We start from the raw sequence: 16054 nt of genomic DNA, 5'->3' as shown, positions 1-16054 counted from the left end.
TATTTAAATAATAAAATAATAATTCACTGGCTCAAAAAGTAATTGTTATACAAAAAATAAACAGAAAATAATCAGAATAAATGGGTTGTAAGTAAATTAGACAAATATAATTAGATAGGGGTGAGCCTAATGATTTTAAAGGGTGTAATCGATTATTGACTTTGAGAGTATTGAATTACACACAGCTGTGACGATCCAAATATCTTTGACTGGCGAGAATATATAATTACAGCACTCAGTGGACTATGACTATTATTGGAGTAATTAAAAGTTCTTTAGTTTTCCACTTTTCCTTTATTTCGTTTAAACCTAAGAAAATAAATAAAAGTCTCAGCATGATTTTCATGTACAGTACACTGAGTTCGCTGTTTTGCACATGGCTCGCAACGGCTTCTTTTTGGGCATAGTAACTCCTTTTCCTTCCTTCATCTCAATAAGTTCGACACCAATCCTCTCCCACTCGAAACATTGGATCAAAGACCCAAGAGTCAAGCCCACAAACCGATGAGCAAGTCCAGCTCCAGGACAAGCCCGTCGTCCGAGTCCAAACGCCATAACTTTTTGAGCTTCCCCTTCCTTATCAAACCTCTCCGGCTTGAACTGCTCTGGATCTTTCCATAACTCCGGATCTCTGTGCATTGCCCACACATTCATCAATAGCATTGTACCACGTGGCATATCGTAGCCTCCTACTTCACAGTCTTCCGATGATAAGTGAGGGAGTAGCAACGGAGCTGGAGGATACAAACGGAGTGTTTCCAACATAATGTTTTGGAGATAGGGGAGATTCACAATATCCGGTTCATCCACTAACCGGTCTAAACCGATTTTATCATCAATTTCCATTCTTGCTTTCATTAGTACCTCTTGATGGTTCAACAAATTGGACAATGCCCATTCTAACGTTATCGATATCGTGTCCGTTCCCGCAACTATCAAGTCCTGCACATAATCAATGATATTACGATATTCATCTATATATGTATAGCTAGTGAGTACTGATATATATATATGCTTAATTACAAGGATGATTTGTTTGATGATAACATCCGTATAGTGACTAGGTTGAGTTTCTTGGAGAGAAAGCAAGTGATGAATCATCGTCTGACTTGTTTCTTTATCTGCACGTTTCTCATCTATCAGTTTCTGCAAGAACGCGTCGAAACGATGAGCCACGTCTTTGATCCGTGCTTCGGTATCTGTGAACCAACCCAAAAACGAGAGATAATCAGCGTAGTTTCTTCCACCATCGCCGGCCACAACCTCAGAAACCAACTGTCTCGTGAGTTTGGCTTCCTCTTCGTCCTCTGTATCATCGCCGTAGTATTGTTTCCCAGCTATTATCCTGATGATGTTGTTGAAGACCAAGTTTGTAAATAGTGATTTCATCTCCACCTCCACAAAGCCCTGATTTTGTAACTTACGAAATCAGTTAACTTTATAGTTTTCTGATTTTCTAACATTACAGAACCTGATTGAAAAAGGTATAGTGAGTTATAGACATACGTGTAATGGGTCTTGGGAGAGACGTAATATAAGCCGTCGGATCTCGTCTTTACGGATATGCAAAAACGTAGAGAGCCTATGGGACGAAAATAGCTCAGAGGCGGTGATTCGACGGAGGCTCCGCCAATGGTCGCCGTAAGATGCTCCGATCATATGTTTAGCATTATAACCTAAATGCTTGTTCATCATCATCACTGGTCTGCTCGCCAAAACGATGTCGTTTTTGGTGAAACATTCCTCGGCAACGGCACGTGACGAGACTACGTACACGTGACGGTGTCCGAGACGGAGATGGATGATTGGAGCATTTCCCAAGGACTGAGAGAATGAAAGAAATTTCCGATGGAACGGTCGCTTCATGAGGTGAAGGTGGCCGATCACCGGCAATGAGTTTGCCGGAGACGGTGGAAATTTTTGCTTAGGCATTGAATTTCTGTATAAAAATGTGATAGAGAAAAAAAGAAAAATTGAGAGAAGGGAAATTTGGAGATAGTCCATTCTTTTTTCGTTTGTTGTTGTTGAATGCTTGAATTTGTTCCATCGTATCTCTTATATATTGTGGCCTACGCTACGCGTGTGTGAGAGATGTCACATGGAGTCCAGATGTGTGAAACGTGTTTGCGAGGTAATTATATATATTATGAATGAATATGATCTTGCTTAGAAAAAAAAATCTATATGATTTGTAATCTTTTACAACTTTGTTCGTCTTATTAAGGTTACTGATTAAGCTGACAATACAAATTGGCATGACAAATAAATGAGGAGATAAAAAAAAAACCGCATTTGTGCTCCTGTATCTTGTAGTTTTTTTCTTTCTAGTTTTGCTGATTGTTTTGTAACTTTCTTTTATTATTTTACTATTCAAACAATCCAAACTTCACAACAATGCTGCAAGATAAAGAACTTATGTGTTGCTTTCTCTTGGTACAAAAAGCAATAAGAAACTAAATTTCTCAAAGGTTTGCTTGGAACGATGTTTAGTTAATTATGTGGCTTCATGATGAATCTTTGATTTTTTTTTCCCCGTTATTATGATGAAAAATGATCAAAAACAGGTCAAATGATTCTAATAAGGGAGAATATATAACGTAATAGTTTCAATCTACGTAAAAACATGTGCATATTTCGTTTACACACAACTCTCTCTGTATAGGCTCGCGATGCTCGATAGTAAAACGATGAAAGCCGAAGCCCACTATGGCACTATCTATGTTTCCGTGGGATTTGCGACCCCGGGCCCTCAAAATATATATAGTTGATTTTATAAATACATATATAACCAATATATATATTTATTACTTGAAGTTGATAACTAGTTATAAAATTACAACTAAATTGTAACACCTTTTTTTTTTTATCTGAACCAAAGCTCCTAGAGTCAGTCCCACCAACCGTTGAGCAAGCCCGGCTCCAGGGCAAGCTCGTCTTCCTATCCCACACGGCATCATCAGCTTATGAATTTCCCCTTCCTTTTCAAATCTCTCTGGCTTAAACATATCTGGTTCCTCCCATAACTTCGAATCTCTCTGCATAGCCCACGTATTGACCAACAATATCGTGCCATGTGGCATATCGTATCCCGCAACTTTACAATCATCCGATGACATGTGAGGGAGTAGTAACGGGACGGCAGGATACAAACGTAGTGTTTCCGACACAGTGTTTTGAAGATAAGGAAGATTCACAATGTCCGATTCATCTACTAACCGATCTAAACCGACTTTTTCATCGATTTCAGATCTCACTTTCATGAGTATCTCTGGATGGTTCAACAAACTTGACATTGCCCATTCTAGTGTTGTTGATGACGTGTCTGTCCCTGCACTTATCATAGACTTTACGTTTTTCTTATTAATAAACTTTCTTATTTCTATAAAAAAATTACAAAATAATTGCTTATACTAATTATCAATTGAAACTTACGAGAATCATCCCTTTGATGGTGACATCGTTATAGAACTCAGGTTGAGTTTCTTGGAGAGAAAGCAAATGATCGATCATAGTATGACCTCTCTCTTTCTCTCCACGTTTCTCATCAACTAATCCCTGTAAAAATTCATCAAATCGTTTCCCTAGATTTTTGATATTTTTTTCGAAATTTGTTACCCATCGTACGATTGAAATATAGTCAGCTGGATTCCCGGCACTAGCACCACCGGTCAACCCTGACACAAGTTTTCTCACACGCTTGGCTTCATCGTTGTCCTTGGTGCCGTCGTCATAGTATCGCTTTCCGGCCACCATTCTGATGATATTGTTGGATGCCAAATTCCCTAATAATGATTTCATTTCCACCTCCACAAATTTCTGGAAGACAATTAACGATCAATACTTTTGACTTAGGACGTAGATAAAAAAAAATGATTATATCTTTGAGCATTTATGTTTGTTTTAATGTTCACAATTCGTAAATTGGTTTTTTAGTTTATTTTATTTTCTGGTAAAAATGGGAAAACTAGTTGCATGCATGGCTGGCTTCACCCTTCAGGGTCAAAGTAGACGTTACGAGAATTATTAAAATAAGAAAAATGTATATGCATGGCACGAGTAAATGAATATAAAGAAAAGAATTGAGGAGATCGTATAGTACGTGTAAGGAGTCGCGGGAGAGACGTGAGATGAGCCGTCGGATCTCGTCCTTACGGATATACAGAAACGTATTGAGTCTCTGAGAAGAAAATATCTCGACTGCGGCGATTCTGCGGAGGTTCTTCCAGTGCTCGCCGTAGGGTGCTGCTACGATATGAATGGCGTTATAGCCGATGTGCTTGCTCACGGTGAACACGGGTCGGTCCGCGAGAACGACATCGTTTTTGGTGAAGCACTCTTCGGCGATGGAACGTGAGGAAACGACGTAAACGAGGCGGTTTCCGAGGCGGAGGTGGAAGATAGGAGCATTTTCGAGGGACTGGGAGAAGGAGAGTAGTAGCCGGTGGAGCCGTGGCTTGAGGAGATGGAGGTGGCCGATCACAGGCAAAGGTGTCGCTGGAGACGGTGGAAGGTTAAGCTTCCGATTTGATCTTGTGAGCTAGAATGTGGTAGTGATGAAGATGAAAGGAAAGAGACAAGTGAAATCTGAGTAAATTCCATTTTCTTATTATTTTATTTTTTTGTTAAAAAGTATTCAATTATAAAAATATAATGCCCAGTGGGCTATTTCCGAAGTAGGCCCATACAGAAATCCCAAAGGGTCCAACTCGTTTACATCAAACCGGACTAAACCGTTGGAAAAACAAAACTGGCCGGGTTACAACAACCGGATTAAACCGGCACTACGTGAAACCCTAATCTACAAACGAAGAACTCGTTTTGCAGCCGCCATCCATAATTGCGGATACTCGACCGGAACAGGATTTCCGGCGAATCTGGACGACGGTAACGATGGTGATCCAAGATCCGTTTGCCATCCCGCCACCGTAGAACCGTTTTGAGAAGGAGGAAGAGATCTGATCTGTCATTTGTCGTGGAGGATCCATGCTCAGTCGTGAGAGAGAGAGAGAGGCAGCAGGGAGTAGATAAGAGGACCGTCGACGGTGGCTTAGCTTCACCAGATCGGAGATTACCTCCCCTATCATAACCAATCCGGTGAAACCTCCAGAATCTCCAATCTCCAGATCTATCTACCCTCTTCTCTCGTTCTTCGTCATGAATCTCCCTCTTCCGCTCCGCGTAGCAACACCTCCGGTAGAGCTCTTTACTGTCAGCGTCTCACGGATGCTTCTCCTCTCCATCGCTCCCTTGATTTCGTCCAACAGCTTCGCCAGGATGATGCAACAAGTCACAAATGAAAAACCATGGACCGGAGGATCCTCACCGCCACCGGAATTGATGGAGGACCCGGCGTCGGCGCAAGAGGTTATGATTAGAAGAAGGAGGCTTTTGAAAAAAAAAAATCGCCGCGCATGAGATTCACTCGCTCGATTTTTCTTATTATTTTGCTTAACTCATTCTGTTCTCTCACTTGTGTAGGGTAAAAAGATATATATAGAGATCATTAATATATTAACAAAAAAACGAAAAAATAAAATATGTTGTGATGTTTTTTTTTTCTCTGTATATGACATATATAAAAAATTGTTGGGTGTGGAAGATTTCACACATCGATCTCTTCACTCATCCTCCATGCAACTGTATTATTTTTGTCATACCGAAAATAAATTTTGCTTACAACCAAAAATCACAAAAATTAATAGCAACTTGTGGAGACCAAAAGCTATAACCCTGAAATATTTATCGAACTTAGATTTTTTTTTTGGGTCGAAGAACAATTTTTTGGTCAAATCCTAATTTTATTAAGATTCGATTTAATTTCTTTTTCGATTAACGATCAACGACGGAAAAACAAATCGCGGAAAATTAGTAGACATTCCGTTTGCAACTACTTTTACAATTGTTGTCGGAACTGTTTATGTCGTTAGAACAAATAGCAACCGTCATAATTGTCTCCATATACTTAACACGCAAATATTCCATCCGTTTTAAATTAGTTGTCGTTTAATATTTTTACACATATTAAAAATAACTAAAAAAAATACTTTTCCCATCTTTAAAATTAGTATTTTTATCAAATTTAAAACAACAACCGTTATAAAACAAAAAATTATTCTAGAAAAACAACAAAAAAAACGAGAGAGACTAAGTTATAATTTTGTGTCGCTGATTGTTGATGGAGCAATCACAAAAAAAAAAAAAAAAAAAAAAAAAAAAGGAAAAAATGAGCTTTTTGGCACAAGAAATCCAAAATAAAAATAAGGAAAATTAAAAGATCCTTATAACTTTTTGAACATAAGAATCATATTTGATACGTGAAACCCTAATTAAAACCGCAACAATTTCTCAAACACAAAAGTCTAAAGATGTTTGACATAGCAAAAGCCTTTTCAAATTTGATTGTTGGACTCTAATCAGATCTCACTAAAAACAGATGAAATAAAATTCTAGATTTTTAAAAATTTAAGCAATGGTTTTATAATTCTAGATTTTCACTCCAAGTGTCTTTTTTTATAAAAATTATACTATTGTATTACTCCTAAAAAGAACAAGTATCCCCTTGTTTCTATCGTCATGACTCGTACGTTACATAATACCAATTACCAAAGCTTCTACCGTCATGACTCGTACGTTACATATACCAATTACCAAAGTAGTAATATATAACTCCAATCAACATACCGACATAACCGTCGCCTAAACACATAAATTAGCATTTAGTACAAAAGTCTAAACCCAAGCGGACTCCTTGAGGAGTTTACCAACAAAGGCACGTGGTCTGCACATGGCAACCAACGGTATAGCTTTAGGCATTATGACTCCTCCTCCACCTTCAGTCATATCCACCTCTTCTTCTCCTACCTTCTCCCACTCAAAACATTGAATCAAAGACCCGATAGCCAAGCTTGCTAGCCGTTGAGCCAGACCGGACCCAGGACACGCCCTTCTTCCTAGCCCAAACCCCAATAGCTTATGAGCTTCCCCTTCTTTCTCGAACCTCTCTGGTTTGAAGCTCGTTGGATCATCCCATATCCCAGGATCCCTATGTATAGCCCATGCATTAGTCAATAGCATCGTACCACGTGGCATATCGTAACCCCCTACTTTACAGTCTTCTGATGCGACGTGAGGGACCAACAAGGGACTTGCAGGGTACAAACGCAAGGACTCGGACAAAATGTTCTGAAGATAAGGAAGATGTGAGAGGTCTGATTCATCCAAAAGCCTGTCGAAGCCAACCTTATTGTCGATTTCATCTCTCGCCTTGCTCAATATCTCTGGATGGTTCAACAAACTTGACAATGTCCATTCCAATATTACTGCGGATGTATCAGTCCCCGCCAGTATAAGAGACTACAAAACATTGGACACATACACCGAAAAAACTGAACTAATTATTTCCATATATACCAAATGTGACAATTTAAAAAAACTCATCATGAACTTAAAATGTTACTTACGAGCATGATTCCTTTAATGATTCTGTCCGTGTAGTACTCAGGTTGGGTCTCTTGCAAACCAAGCAAGTGATCAACCATAGTGTTCTCCCTCTGCTCCTTCCTTCCTCGTTTCTCATTGACCAATCCCTGCAAGAACTCGTCAAGCCTTCCGGCGATATTATTTATCCGTTTCTCAGAATCTGTGATCCAATTCAGGATCGGTAAATAATCAGCAGTGTTTCCAGCACCAAAACACCCCATCCCCTCTGCGATAAGCTCTCTCACACGTTTAGCCTCGGGGTCATCCTCTGCACCGTCTCCATAGTAACATTTTCCGGCCAGCATTCTAATGATGTTGTTGAATGTTAAGTTAGAAAACATTGATTTCATCTCAACCTTGGCAAATCCCTGCAAAATTTATTATAAACCCTATGTTAAATCATTGAAAAAATTCACCTATAAACAGAGATTGACTAGAGACTAAAGATTATCATAAAAGTACTTCAAATTAGAAATTGAAGTTCAAATTTGGTAATTTTGGTGGAGAATTATAATCATATAAACTTACGAGTGAAGAAGAGTTCCGTGAGAGAGAAGCTATAAGCCGCCAGATCTCATCTCGGCGGATAGAGGAGAAGCTATTGAGCCGGTGAGCCGAGAATATCTCGACGGCACCAATGCGACGAAGATTTCTCCAGTGGTCACTGTACGAAGCTGTAACCACGGTTGTGCAGCCATATGAGATGTGTTTTGAAGCAAGGGAGTTAAATCTGTTCGCGAGTACGACGTCGTTCTTCGTGAAGCATTCCTCGGCGATCGAGTGTGAAGAGACAACGAATACGAGTCGGTTGCCGAGACGGAGGGAGATGATCGGAGCATCTCCTAGGGATTGAGAGACGGAGAGGAAAACTCTGTGGAGCGGCGGCTTGAGAAGGCGGAGATGACCGATCACCGGTAACGCCCATGCAGGACTCGGAGGAAGGTTAGGCTTTCGCTTGATTCTTCCGATGATGAGTGTGAGAGATAGAATTAGGAAAAGGAATGTGAAAATTAGGGTTTGACCTTCCATATCTGATTTCTTCTTCCTCAAGGATTTAGGATTTGTAACAGAGGATAGAGTCTGCTTGAACTACTCGATAGACGTTGACTTAGAAAACATCATACAATTTGAAAAAGGAATCTTTATTATCTGTATAATTAAAATCGTTTCAGCCCCGAAGAAGCAAAATTACATGTGCCCATTAATCATTTATTCATTTTTGATACCTAATCATTATTCTAATACTCAGTGGCTATTTCAATAGTCAATCTTTATTTTTCTTTAACCAAAAAAGGAATTAAAACATGTATGTAGCTACTAAATATCCCAATATACTAAAAGATTTTTTTTTTCGAGAAAATAATTCGTGTCATGTACTCATGTTAAAGGGTTTAAGGGAAGCGTTTTGCAGATGACTGATGTTTTATCGTAACTTCCCATAGAAAAGGGTTTAATTCCTTATTTTACATAATATTGAACATTGGACCATAAAAAAAAAAAGGACAACTAAAAAAAACACATACATTAGTCCGAATAACAAAAACATTTTATTTAAATTAAATAAGTGTTGATTTATCACTGACTTATGTACATGTATTTCCATTTAACATACAGACATAATAAACTAGTAATCTTTTTAAGTATACATAGATATTCACACTACTAATGGCATTACCTAAAAGTCTAGAAGTCAAGCGGACTCGTTGAAGAATTTACCAACAAAGGCACGTGATCTGCACATGGCTTCCAGAGGTTTGGCTTTAGGCATTGTGCCTCCTTTGCTTTCACTCATATCCACTTCTTCTTCTCCAATCCTCTCCCATTCCAAACACTGAATCAGTGTTCCAAGAGTCAGGTTTACTAGCCGAAGAGCCAATACGGAACCAGGACACGCCCTTCTTCCTAACCCAAACGGCATTAGCTTATGAGCCTCTCCTTCTTTCTCGAACCTCTCTGGCTTGAAGCTCGTGGGATTATCCCATAGCTGAGGATCTCTGTGTATAGCCCATGCATTGGTCAATAGTATCGTACCCTGTGGCATATCGTATCCCCCAACTTTGCAGTCTTCTGACGCAACGTGAGGAAGCAGCATCGGTACAGCAGGGTAAAGGCGTAACGTTTCAGACACAATGTTTTGAAGATAAGGCAGATTTGATATGTCCGATTCGTCAATAAGCCTGTCTAAACCGACCGTCCTATCGATTTCATCTCTCGTCTTGTTCAATACCTCAGGATGGTTCAACAGGTTCGACAACGCCCATTCTAACGTAACCGCTGATGTGTCGGTCCCTGCTAGTATCAAAGCCTGCAAATTTGAACACAAACACAAAACTAAACCAACACGTTCCATACTAAACAAACATGTTCCGAGTTTTTAGGGTACTTACAAGCATGTTTCCTTTGATGATACGATCCGTGAAGTAGTCCGGTTGAGATTCTTGTAGAGTTAGCAAATGATCGATCATGGTATTGCCCTTCTCCTTAGCTGCTCGTTTCTCATCAACCAATCCTTGCAAGAACTCGTCTAGCCTACCCGCCAACTTCTTCACCCGCGTCTCGTAGTCGGAAACTAACCGCAAAACCGGTAAATAATCAATAGCGTTTCCAGCACCAGCACAAGCCACCACATCCGCAATAAGCTGCCGGACTCGTTTAGCCTCCGCATCGTCCTCTACACCGTCTCCGTAGTAACGTTTTCCAGCTACCATTCTGATGATGTTGTTGAATGTTAAGTCAGATAACATTGATTTCATCTCCACCTTAGCAAACTCCTACAGATGTCATAATTAACCACTAATTAAATCCAAATGCGTGATTAAGATCTAATTAACTAAGTTTAAAGCTTTCTTACTTGTGAAAAGTTCTTGGAGAGACGTAACACAAGTCGCTTGATCTCGTCTTTACGAATAGACAAAAAGCTGTTAATACGGTGATTGGAGAATAACTCGATGGAGGCGATACGGCGGAGGTTTCGCCAGTGGTCACCGTAAGAAGCTGCGATCATGGTTGTGTAATCGTACGCGATGTGTTTAGCGAGGATGAATTTTGGCCTGTTCGCGAGAACGACGTCGTTCTTGGTGAAGCACTCTTCGGCGATCGAGTGTGACGAGTTCACGACAACGAGTCGGTTTCCGAGTCGGAGGGAGAAGATCGGAGCATTGTTTAGGGATTGAGAGAGTGAGAGGAAAGTTCGATGAATCGGGGGTTTGAGAAGACGGAGGTGACCTATCACAGGTAACGACCATGCCGGACTCGGAGGAAGGTTTGGCTTTCGCTTGAGTTTCCCGATCAAGAACTTGAGCGTGAGGAGAATGAAGAGGATTGAGAAAATTAGGGTTTTGGTTTCCATATTTAGATCTTCTTGTGTTATTTGGGTAAGTGAAAGCAATTTTGTGGAGTTAAATAGATTTGGACAAATATTATAAAAACAAAACCAATTTTGATTTTAGTATTGACTGTGTGACTTCATTGTCTTTGACCCGTAATAATTTCTCCAATGTTCTAGAAAAATAAAACACTGTAACGTGAAAAATAAAAAGTCAAGTTACTGTTCTTCAAGAAATTTTGAAAAGTCAAATCTCTTTTTTTTTTTGACGAACAGTCAAATCTCTTTTTTCATGTACAAATCTATAATCTGTAAGCCGTTTGGTTCGGTTTTACCAGAAATCGCCACAAGAACACGAACCATCCGAGAAATGGTGGAACCTATTCCGATCTCTCATGACGATTTTACGTCCGGTGATTTTGGATATCAGTTTCGTCACTGTGTGACAATCTGAACACACTCGTAGGTTCTTGAATATCTTTAAGGGACTTCCCGGTTTGGTACTGATCAGACCATAAGCAATCGCGAGCCTCTCGCTATGAACTTGTAGAGATTGCTCTTTCTCTATTTCTCCAAGATCCTGCAAGACCGTGTTTGTATTTGGAACGTAACCATGAGACTTGATCCGCTCGCTCATCTTTCTTACCATTGTGTAGATTTCCTTGCTTTCTAAGTGTTCTCTATCTCCAGCTCGGAATTCATGAACTTTGTTATCGATTTCTATTGTGCTTACACCGGGCTCCTTCACGATTCCTTTCTCCTTCATCAAGTTTCTCACTTTTACAACACCTTCATAATCGTCCGCTGATGCATATATGTTTGAGAGAAGAACATAGATTCCTGAGTTTGTGATGTTTTGTCCAATGAGATACTCTGCAATTTCCTTGCCTAACACAAAATCTCCATGAAGTTTACAGCTTCCAAGAACAGAACTCCATAAGACAGAATCAGCTTCAATTTTCATGTTTTTTATGATTTGGTAAGCTCGTTTCAGCTGACCAGCACGACCAAGCAGACTGACCAAGCATCCGTAATGCTCGATCTTGGGTTTAATCCCATACTCTTGTCCCATTGACTCAAACAGTCTCACCCCTTCGTTTACTAATCCACCATGAGCACAAGCCTGAAGTGTTCCGATGAAAGTTATATCAGTTGGCTGCAACCCTGTAACAACCTGCATCTCATCAAACAATTTCAACGCTTCTTGGCTATAACCGTGCATTGCATAACCAGCAATCATCGCATTCCACGCCACAATATCCTTCCTCGGAGTCTCATTAAACACTAAACTTGCTTCTTCCAAGCTCCCACACTTGCTATACATATCAATCAGAGCCGTGGATACTTTAACATTGAGCCTAATACGATCGTTCTTGACAAAAACATGGATCCAACGCCCAGTTTCAAGCGCTCCAATCTGCGAACAAGCCGAGAGAGTAGCTACAACGGTTATTTCATCAGGCTTCGATGTTCCATCCGCCAACAGTTTCTGAAAAAGCATCAGAGCGTCACTAGGGAACCCATGTTGAGCGTATCCATCAATCATCACGTTCCAAGAAACAATGTCTCTCTCACACATTCTATCGAACAAAGCTCTCGCAGCCTCAACGTTCCCCTGCTTTGCGTAGCAAGTAACCATAGCTGTAGACGTAACAAGACTTCTCTCAGGCATTCTATCGAACAGTTTCTGGGCAGATGATACATCTCCTCCTTTCGCATAAACGTCGACGAGACCAGTCGACACGTACGGATCCATCCACAACCCGAGTTTAAGAACATGGGTATGGATAGCTTTTCCGGACTCAGTGGAGCATGATTTCAAAATCGACGAGAAAGTGAACTCATTGGGGGCAATTTCAGAAGAAATCAATCGAATATAAAGCAAGAAAGCTTGATCATGGAGGCCGTTAATAGAGGCAGTGTTGATTGCGGCGGTGAAGATGAACAAGTCTGGATCGATCGTCTGGTGAAATAAAGCCAACGCGTGGCGAATTTTTCCGTGAGAAGCGTATCCACGGTGGAGCTTGAGGTTTAAAACCGGGTAACGAGGGTGGAGGAGGAGGTTATGACGGAGAATAGCTGCGTGGATTTGGAGCAATTCATCTACTGATTCCGATTTATCGATCAGAACTGCAAATTTCTCTGGCGGCGGAGGGGGAAATCTACCGGCGGTTAACTGATTATGCGGTAGTGACGTGGCGAGAAGTGGTGACGAAGCCATCGGTCGCCGATGGATATTTCGTAGAATTAATTAATTACTTTACCTTGAAGAAATTTAGGGCCATATTGTCTATAGGCCCATTACGTTTTTAATTTATACAATGAGCCCAGCCTGTTATAATGAAGAGATAACTTATATAATATTCTGCATACAGTAAACTAAAGGGATATAACCTTAAAATTCTTCGTACCAAAAAAAAAAAAGACCTACAACTTGTGGAAAGGAAAAAAATGAAGCCTACAAGACTACAAGTTACATCATCACATATAGCATACAGTAAACTAAAGGGATAAAAAGATTTTGGCTGGGGCAAAGAGATCAAGGAAAGATTTTTGGTCGAGACAAAGAGATCAAATAAAATTTACTATACATGAATGTTCCTACAATTAAAGTAATGGTCAAGAAATTTAAATTTGAACTGTAATTAAAAGAAAGAAAAAGTCGAAGAGAGACAAAACCTAGAGGGAAGTGAAAAGAGGGAAAGAGACAAAAGGTGTTAGAAGAAGAAACATATTAATTGTGTCTACAGAAACTAAAGCTATGTTCTCTTCCGACCTTGGTCATGTGACGTTCCCGTCAACTTCTGTTTAAAATTCTTTATATAATAGCTATAAATTACGTGAAGAAATTAGGTACAAGGGAAATTTCCAAAAGAAACTATATAATTCGGGTGCGGTTTCAAATATTAATGTTCGAATCTAGTATGTAAAACCCCACGGTCTAGAAATTAAAACGTATGGTTTTGTTATAACCATACATTTTATTATATAACACGAGTGTAAAAAGACAACGACCAAGACTATAACAATTTTTTTTTTTTTTAAGTAGAGAATATAAGAAAGAAATGAACACTGAAACTGGACGTGTCCCGGACACGAAAGCGACTCATGAATAGAAACTGTTCGGTAGTTGGATTGCTACGGCGTAGTTTGTCGTAATACTATACCATACTCGGTCCATTCTTTCTTGGTGGTATAAGAAACATATATGTTACGTATACGTTTATTATTTAAGTTTTAATATCTTCAGAAGCATTGTTTTTAGCTTTATTATACATATTGGCGAACCCATCACCTAGATATATTTATAACAAACTACGCATGTAACTAGTCACTTTATATATAAATACTTTTTTGCGTGGCCGTTTCGAATAAAAAAACATGTATGTCACGGACTGATATTAATCTCTCTCCTCGTTTGAAAAATTAAATCGTGGATTATTTGATAGATTATAGATAGATCGATTTGTTAAATTGGAGGCGGTTTCGTATACGAGTAACATTTCCTGATCATAGTCAATTGGAATATTTTGAAAATAACTTGTTTTGTTTTTCTTTCTTTCTTTTTGTAAGAAAGTATATAAGTTTATTCAAACATTTTGAAGTTTATAAAAACGGATTAAATTATCATTGTTTTAATTGGCCTGTATTTCAAGGTCTTTGATAAATCGATGCTATAGAAAGGTGGTTTCTTATATATAGACGATTTGTTTTTCTTTTGTGAGCAAAAGACGAATTTATTTTGGAACATATATAATAATGTATGATTTGCACTATATATTTAATTATACAGCAAAAAAATTATCCAAAAATGTAAGAAAGAAAAGAAAAATAAAAACAGAAATGACAGGACAATTGTAAAGATTAAACAACGGCAGTGTTTGCCCATAAACTTATGCTTTTGTCCTTACGATATCTTTGATCCCGACCCGAAACATGTACAATTGTCTAAAGAAAAGAAGAAGAAAAAACTCATGCTTTTGCCTTTTTAAAATGCATTGTATGTTCGCTCATTGAAAGTTCGATCATTATGGTTTACAAAGAAAGAAAGAAAGAAAAAAATCAAATTATTACAAAACAATATTATTCCTAGATGCCTAGATGGTGAAAATAATAGTGACATATCAACGCAAAGTGTGTCTACTTCTTTAAACAGGGATCTGTACACATCCATGCAATAAAGATATATACATATATATAGATAGATTGAACGGGACCAAGTATGGCGACGTGCATGCATGTGCCTATTTATCTTTTCACAATGCACCAATTATTTTCAGGATTAGCACTTCTGTTAAGCTATGATTATATGGCATATAACTAAATTTAAGGATAGACCGATAGAGTCGTGTTTGATTCAAAAGTAATCTCAATTGCATGTAATAATACAAATACCCTTACTTCCTTAGATTCGTCGAGTAATTCTCTTGTTCTACCTAATTGTTAGCTTCTTTCTTTCATGTGCATTACGTAAACATGTAAAAGACTTGGGTTGTTATAATATTGTAAATAATTGGTGAGTTTCGTATCATCTCACCTCGCGTGCGGTATATTTTGTTTGTGTGTTGATAAGTTTGAATTAAAAAAAAAAAATTGTCGTATATATACGTACAGGAAAACGTAAAGTTGTCGAAATTATAGCGGAATGGTTGATGTCACAAAGGGTCCCAAGTCTATATTATCCAAAGATATCTTCTCAATTATCGTCAGCAACGAAAAAAAAGCGAAGAAGAAAAATATATCGTCAGCAATGTAACGCCATGCCTTCTTTGGATGTCGATATCCCTCTCTTTGACATAGAATCGTGTTCCTTTTTTGTCATTTTGAACAAGAATTTGAATTGGTCAAATTTCGTTTTTTTTTTACAAAATTAAACACAGTTTATAGTATTCGATGATTTTAATTAATAATCAAGGAAATCACGAAAAATTGAATTAATATTTAATATACATATTTTAAATTTTTTTGCATCATTTAATATGTTAATAGGTGCATACAAATGACTGATTATTATATATTTGTTGTTGCTGTTTGAACCTTTTTCTATAAAATTCCCCGGTTAGCGCCAAAACTAATCCAATGATCATGACATTATCACTCATTCAACAATGGCGTCCTGTAAATGGATAATTTGAACTAAACCGGCGAGCTCTAAATTTTAATTGTCAAATTTAACAAACTAATTTTAGGATATTAAAATGGCATCGTGGAATATTATCATTTAGTAGTACTATTGTCTACCTAATTCAA

The 16054-nt window shown here is 38.5% G+C and overlaps 3 protein-coding genes and 2 pseudogenes across 4 annotated transcripts; all 5 read right to left on the bottom strand.

Annotated features, from left to right (window-relative positions):
* Positions 1 to 188: 188 nt before the first annotated feature.
* Positions 189 to 2007, bottom strand: LOC104719942 (cytochrome P450 81D11-like). The gene is made up of 3 exons (XM_010437924.2): positions 1507 to 2007; positions 1024 to 1407; positions 189 to 942 (listed from the first exon to the last, which is right to left on the bottom strand). The coding sequence occupies exons 1-3, from the start codon at positions 2002 to 2004 to the stop codon at positions 343 to 345; spliced, it is 1482 nt and encodes a 493-aa protein (XP_010436226.2). The 5' UTR covers positions 2005 to 2007; the 3' UTR covers positions 189 to 342.
* Positions 2008 to 2825: 818 nt separating this feature from the next.
* Positions 2826 to 4602, bottom strand: LOC104719941 (cytochrome P450 81D11 pseudogene; annotated as a pseudogene).
* Positions 4603 to 6590: 1988 nt separating this feature from the next.
* On the bottom strand, positions 6591 to 8637 carry LOC104716390 (cytochrome P450 81D11-like). The gene is made up of 3 exons (XM_010433765.3): positions 8008 to 8637; positions 7461 to 7847; positions 6591 to 7353 (listed from the first exon to the last, which is right to left on the bottom strand). The coding sequence occupies exons 1-3, from the start codon at positions 8506 to 8508 to the stop codon at positions 6730 to 6732; spliced, it is 1512 nt and encodes a 503-aa protein (XP_010432067.1). The 5' UTR covers positions 8509 to 8637; the 3' UTR covers positions 6591 to 6729.
* A 366-nt stretch (positions 8638 to 9003) lies between these two features.
* LOC104716389 (cytochrome P450 81D11-like) lies at positions 9004 to 10874 on the bottom strand. Its single transcript, XM_010433764.3, has 3 exons — positions 10331 to 10874; positions 9867 to 10250; positions 9004 to 9784 (listed from the first exon to the last, which is right to left on the bottom strand). Exons 1-3 carry the CDS (start codon positions 10826 to 10828, stop codon positions 9170 to 9172), a joined length of 1497 nt encoding a protein of 498 aa, XP_010432066.1. The 5' UTR covers positions 10829 to 10874; the 3' UTR covers positions 9004 to 9169.
* Positions 10875 to 11041: 167 nt separating this feature from the next.
* LOC104719940 (pentatricopeptide repeat-containing protein ELI1, chloroplastic pseudogene) lies at positions 11042 to 13594 on the bottom strand (annotated as a pseudogene). The gene has a single exon (XR_015568978.1). The product of XR_015568978.1 is annotated as a pentatricopeptide repeat-containing protein ELI1, chloroplastic pseudogene (transcript).
* Positions 13595 to 16054: the final 2460 nt, after the last annotated feature.

This window comes from Camelina sativa, chromosome 10 (genome assembly GCF_030686135.1).
Source record: "Camelina sativa cultivar CO46 ecotype springtype chromosome 10, ASM3068613v1".
NCBI classification, from domain to species: domain Eukaryota; kingdom Viridiplantae; phylum Streptophyta; class Magnoliopsida; order Brassicales; family Brassicaceae; genus Camelina; species Camelina sativa.
Note: the sequence above shows the minus strand (reverse complement) of the source record. Positions and strands in the feature narration are given on the sequence as shown.

Excerpts from the sequence above, each read along its gene's own strand:
- LOC104719942 (XM_010437924.2), bottom strand. The coding sequence starts at position 2,004 with ATGGACTATCTCCAAATTTCCCTTCTCTCAATTTTTCTTTTTTTCTCT. Across the intron at positions 1,408-1,506 it reads TCTCCCAAGACCCATTACAC|GGCTTTGTGGAGGTGGAGAT; the intron begins GTATGTCTATAA and ends TTACAAAATCAG. Across the intron at positions 943-1,023 it reads TCATCAAACAAATCATCCTT|GACTTGATAGTTGCGGGAAC; the intron begins GTAATTAAGCAT and ends GATTATGTGCAG.
- LOC104716390 (XM_010433765.3), bottom strand. The coding sequence starts at position 8,508 with ATGGAAGGTCAAACCCTAATTTTCACATTCCTTTTCCTAATTCTATCT. Across the intron at positions 7,848-8,007 it reads CACGGAACTCTTCTTCACTC|GGATTTGCCAAGGTTGAGAT; the intron begins GTAAGTTTATAT and ends TAAATTTTGCAG. Across the intron at positions 7,354-7,460 it reads TCATTAAAGGAATCATGCTC|TCTCTTATACTGGCGGGGAC; the intron begins GTAAGTAACATT and ends AATGTTTTGTAG.
- LOC104716389 (XM_010433764.3), bottom strand. The coding sequence starts at position 10,828 with ATGGAAACCAAAACCCTAATTTTCTCAATCCTCTTCATTCTCCTCACG. Across the intron at positions 10,251-10,330 it reads TCTCCAAGAACTTTTCACAA|GAGTTTGCTAAGGTGGAGAT; the intron begins GTAAGAAAGCTT and ends TGACATCTGTAG. Across the intron at positions 9,785-9,866 it reads TCATCAAAGGAAACATGCTT|GCTTTGATACTAGCAGGGAC; the intron begins GTAAGTACCCTA and ends TCAAATTTGCAG.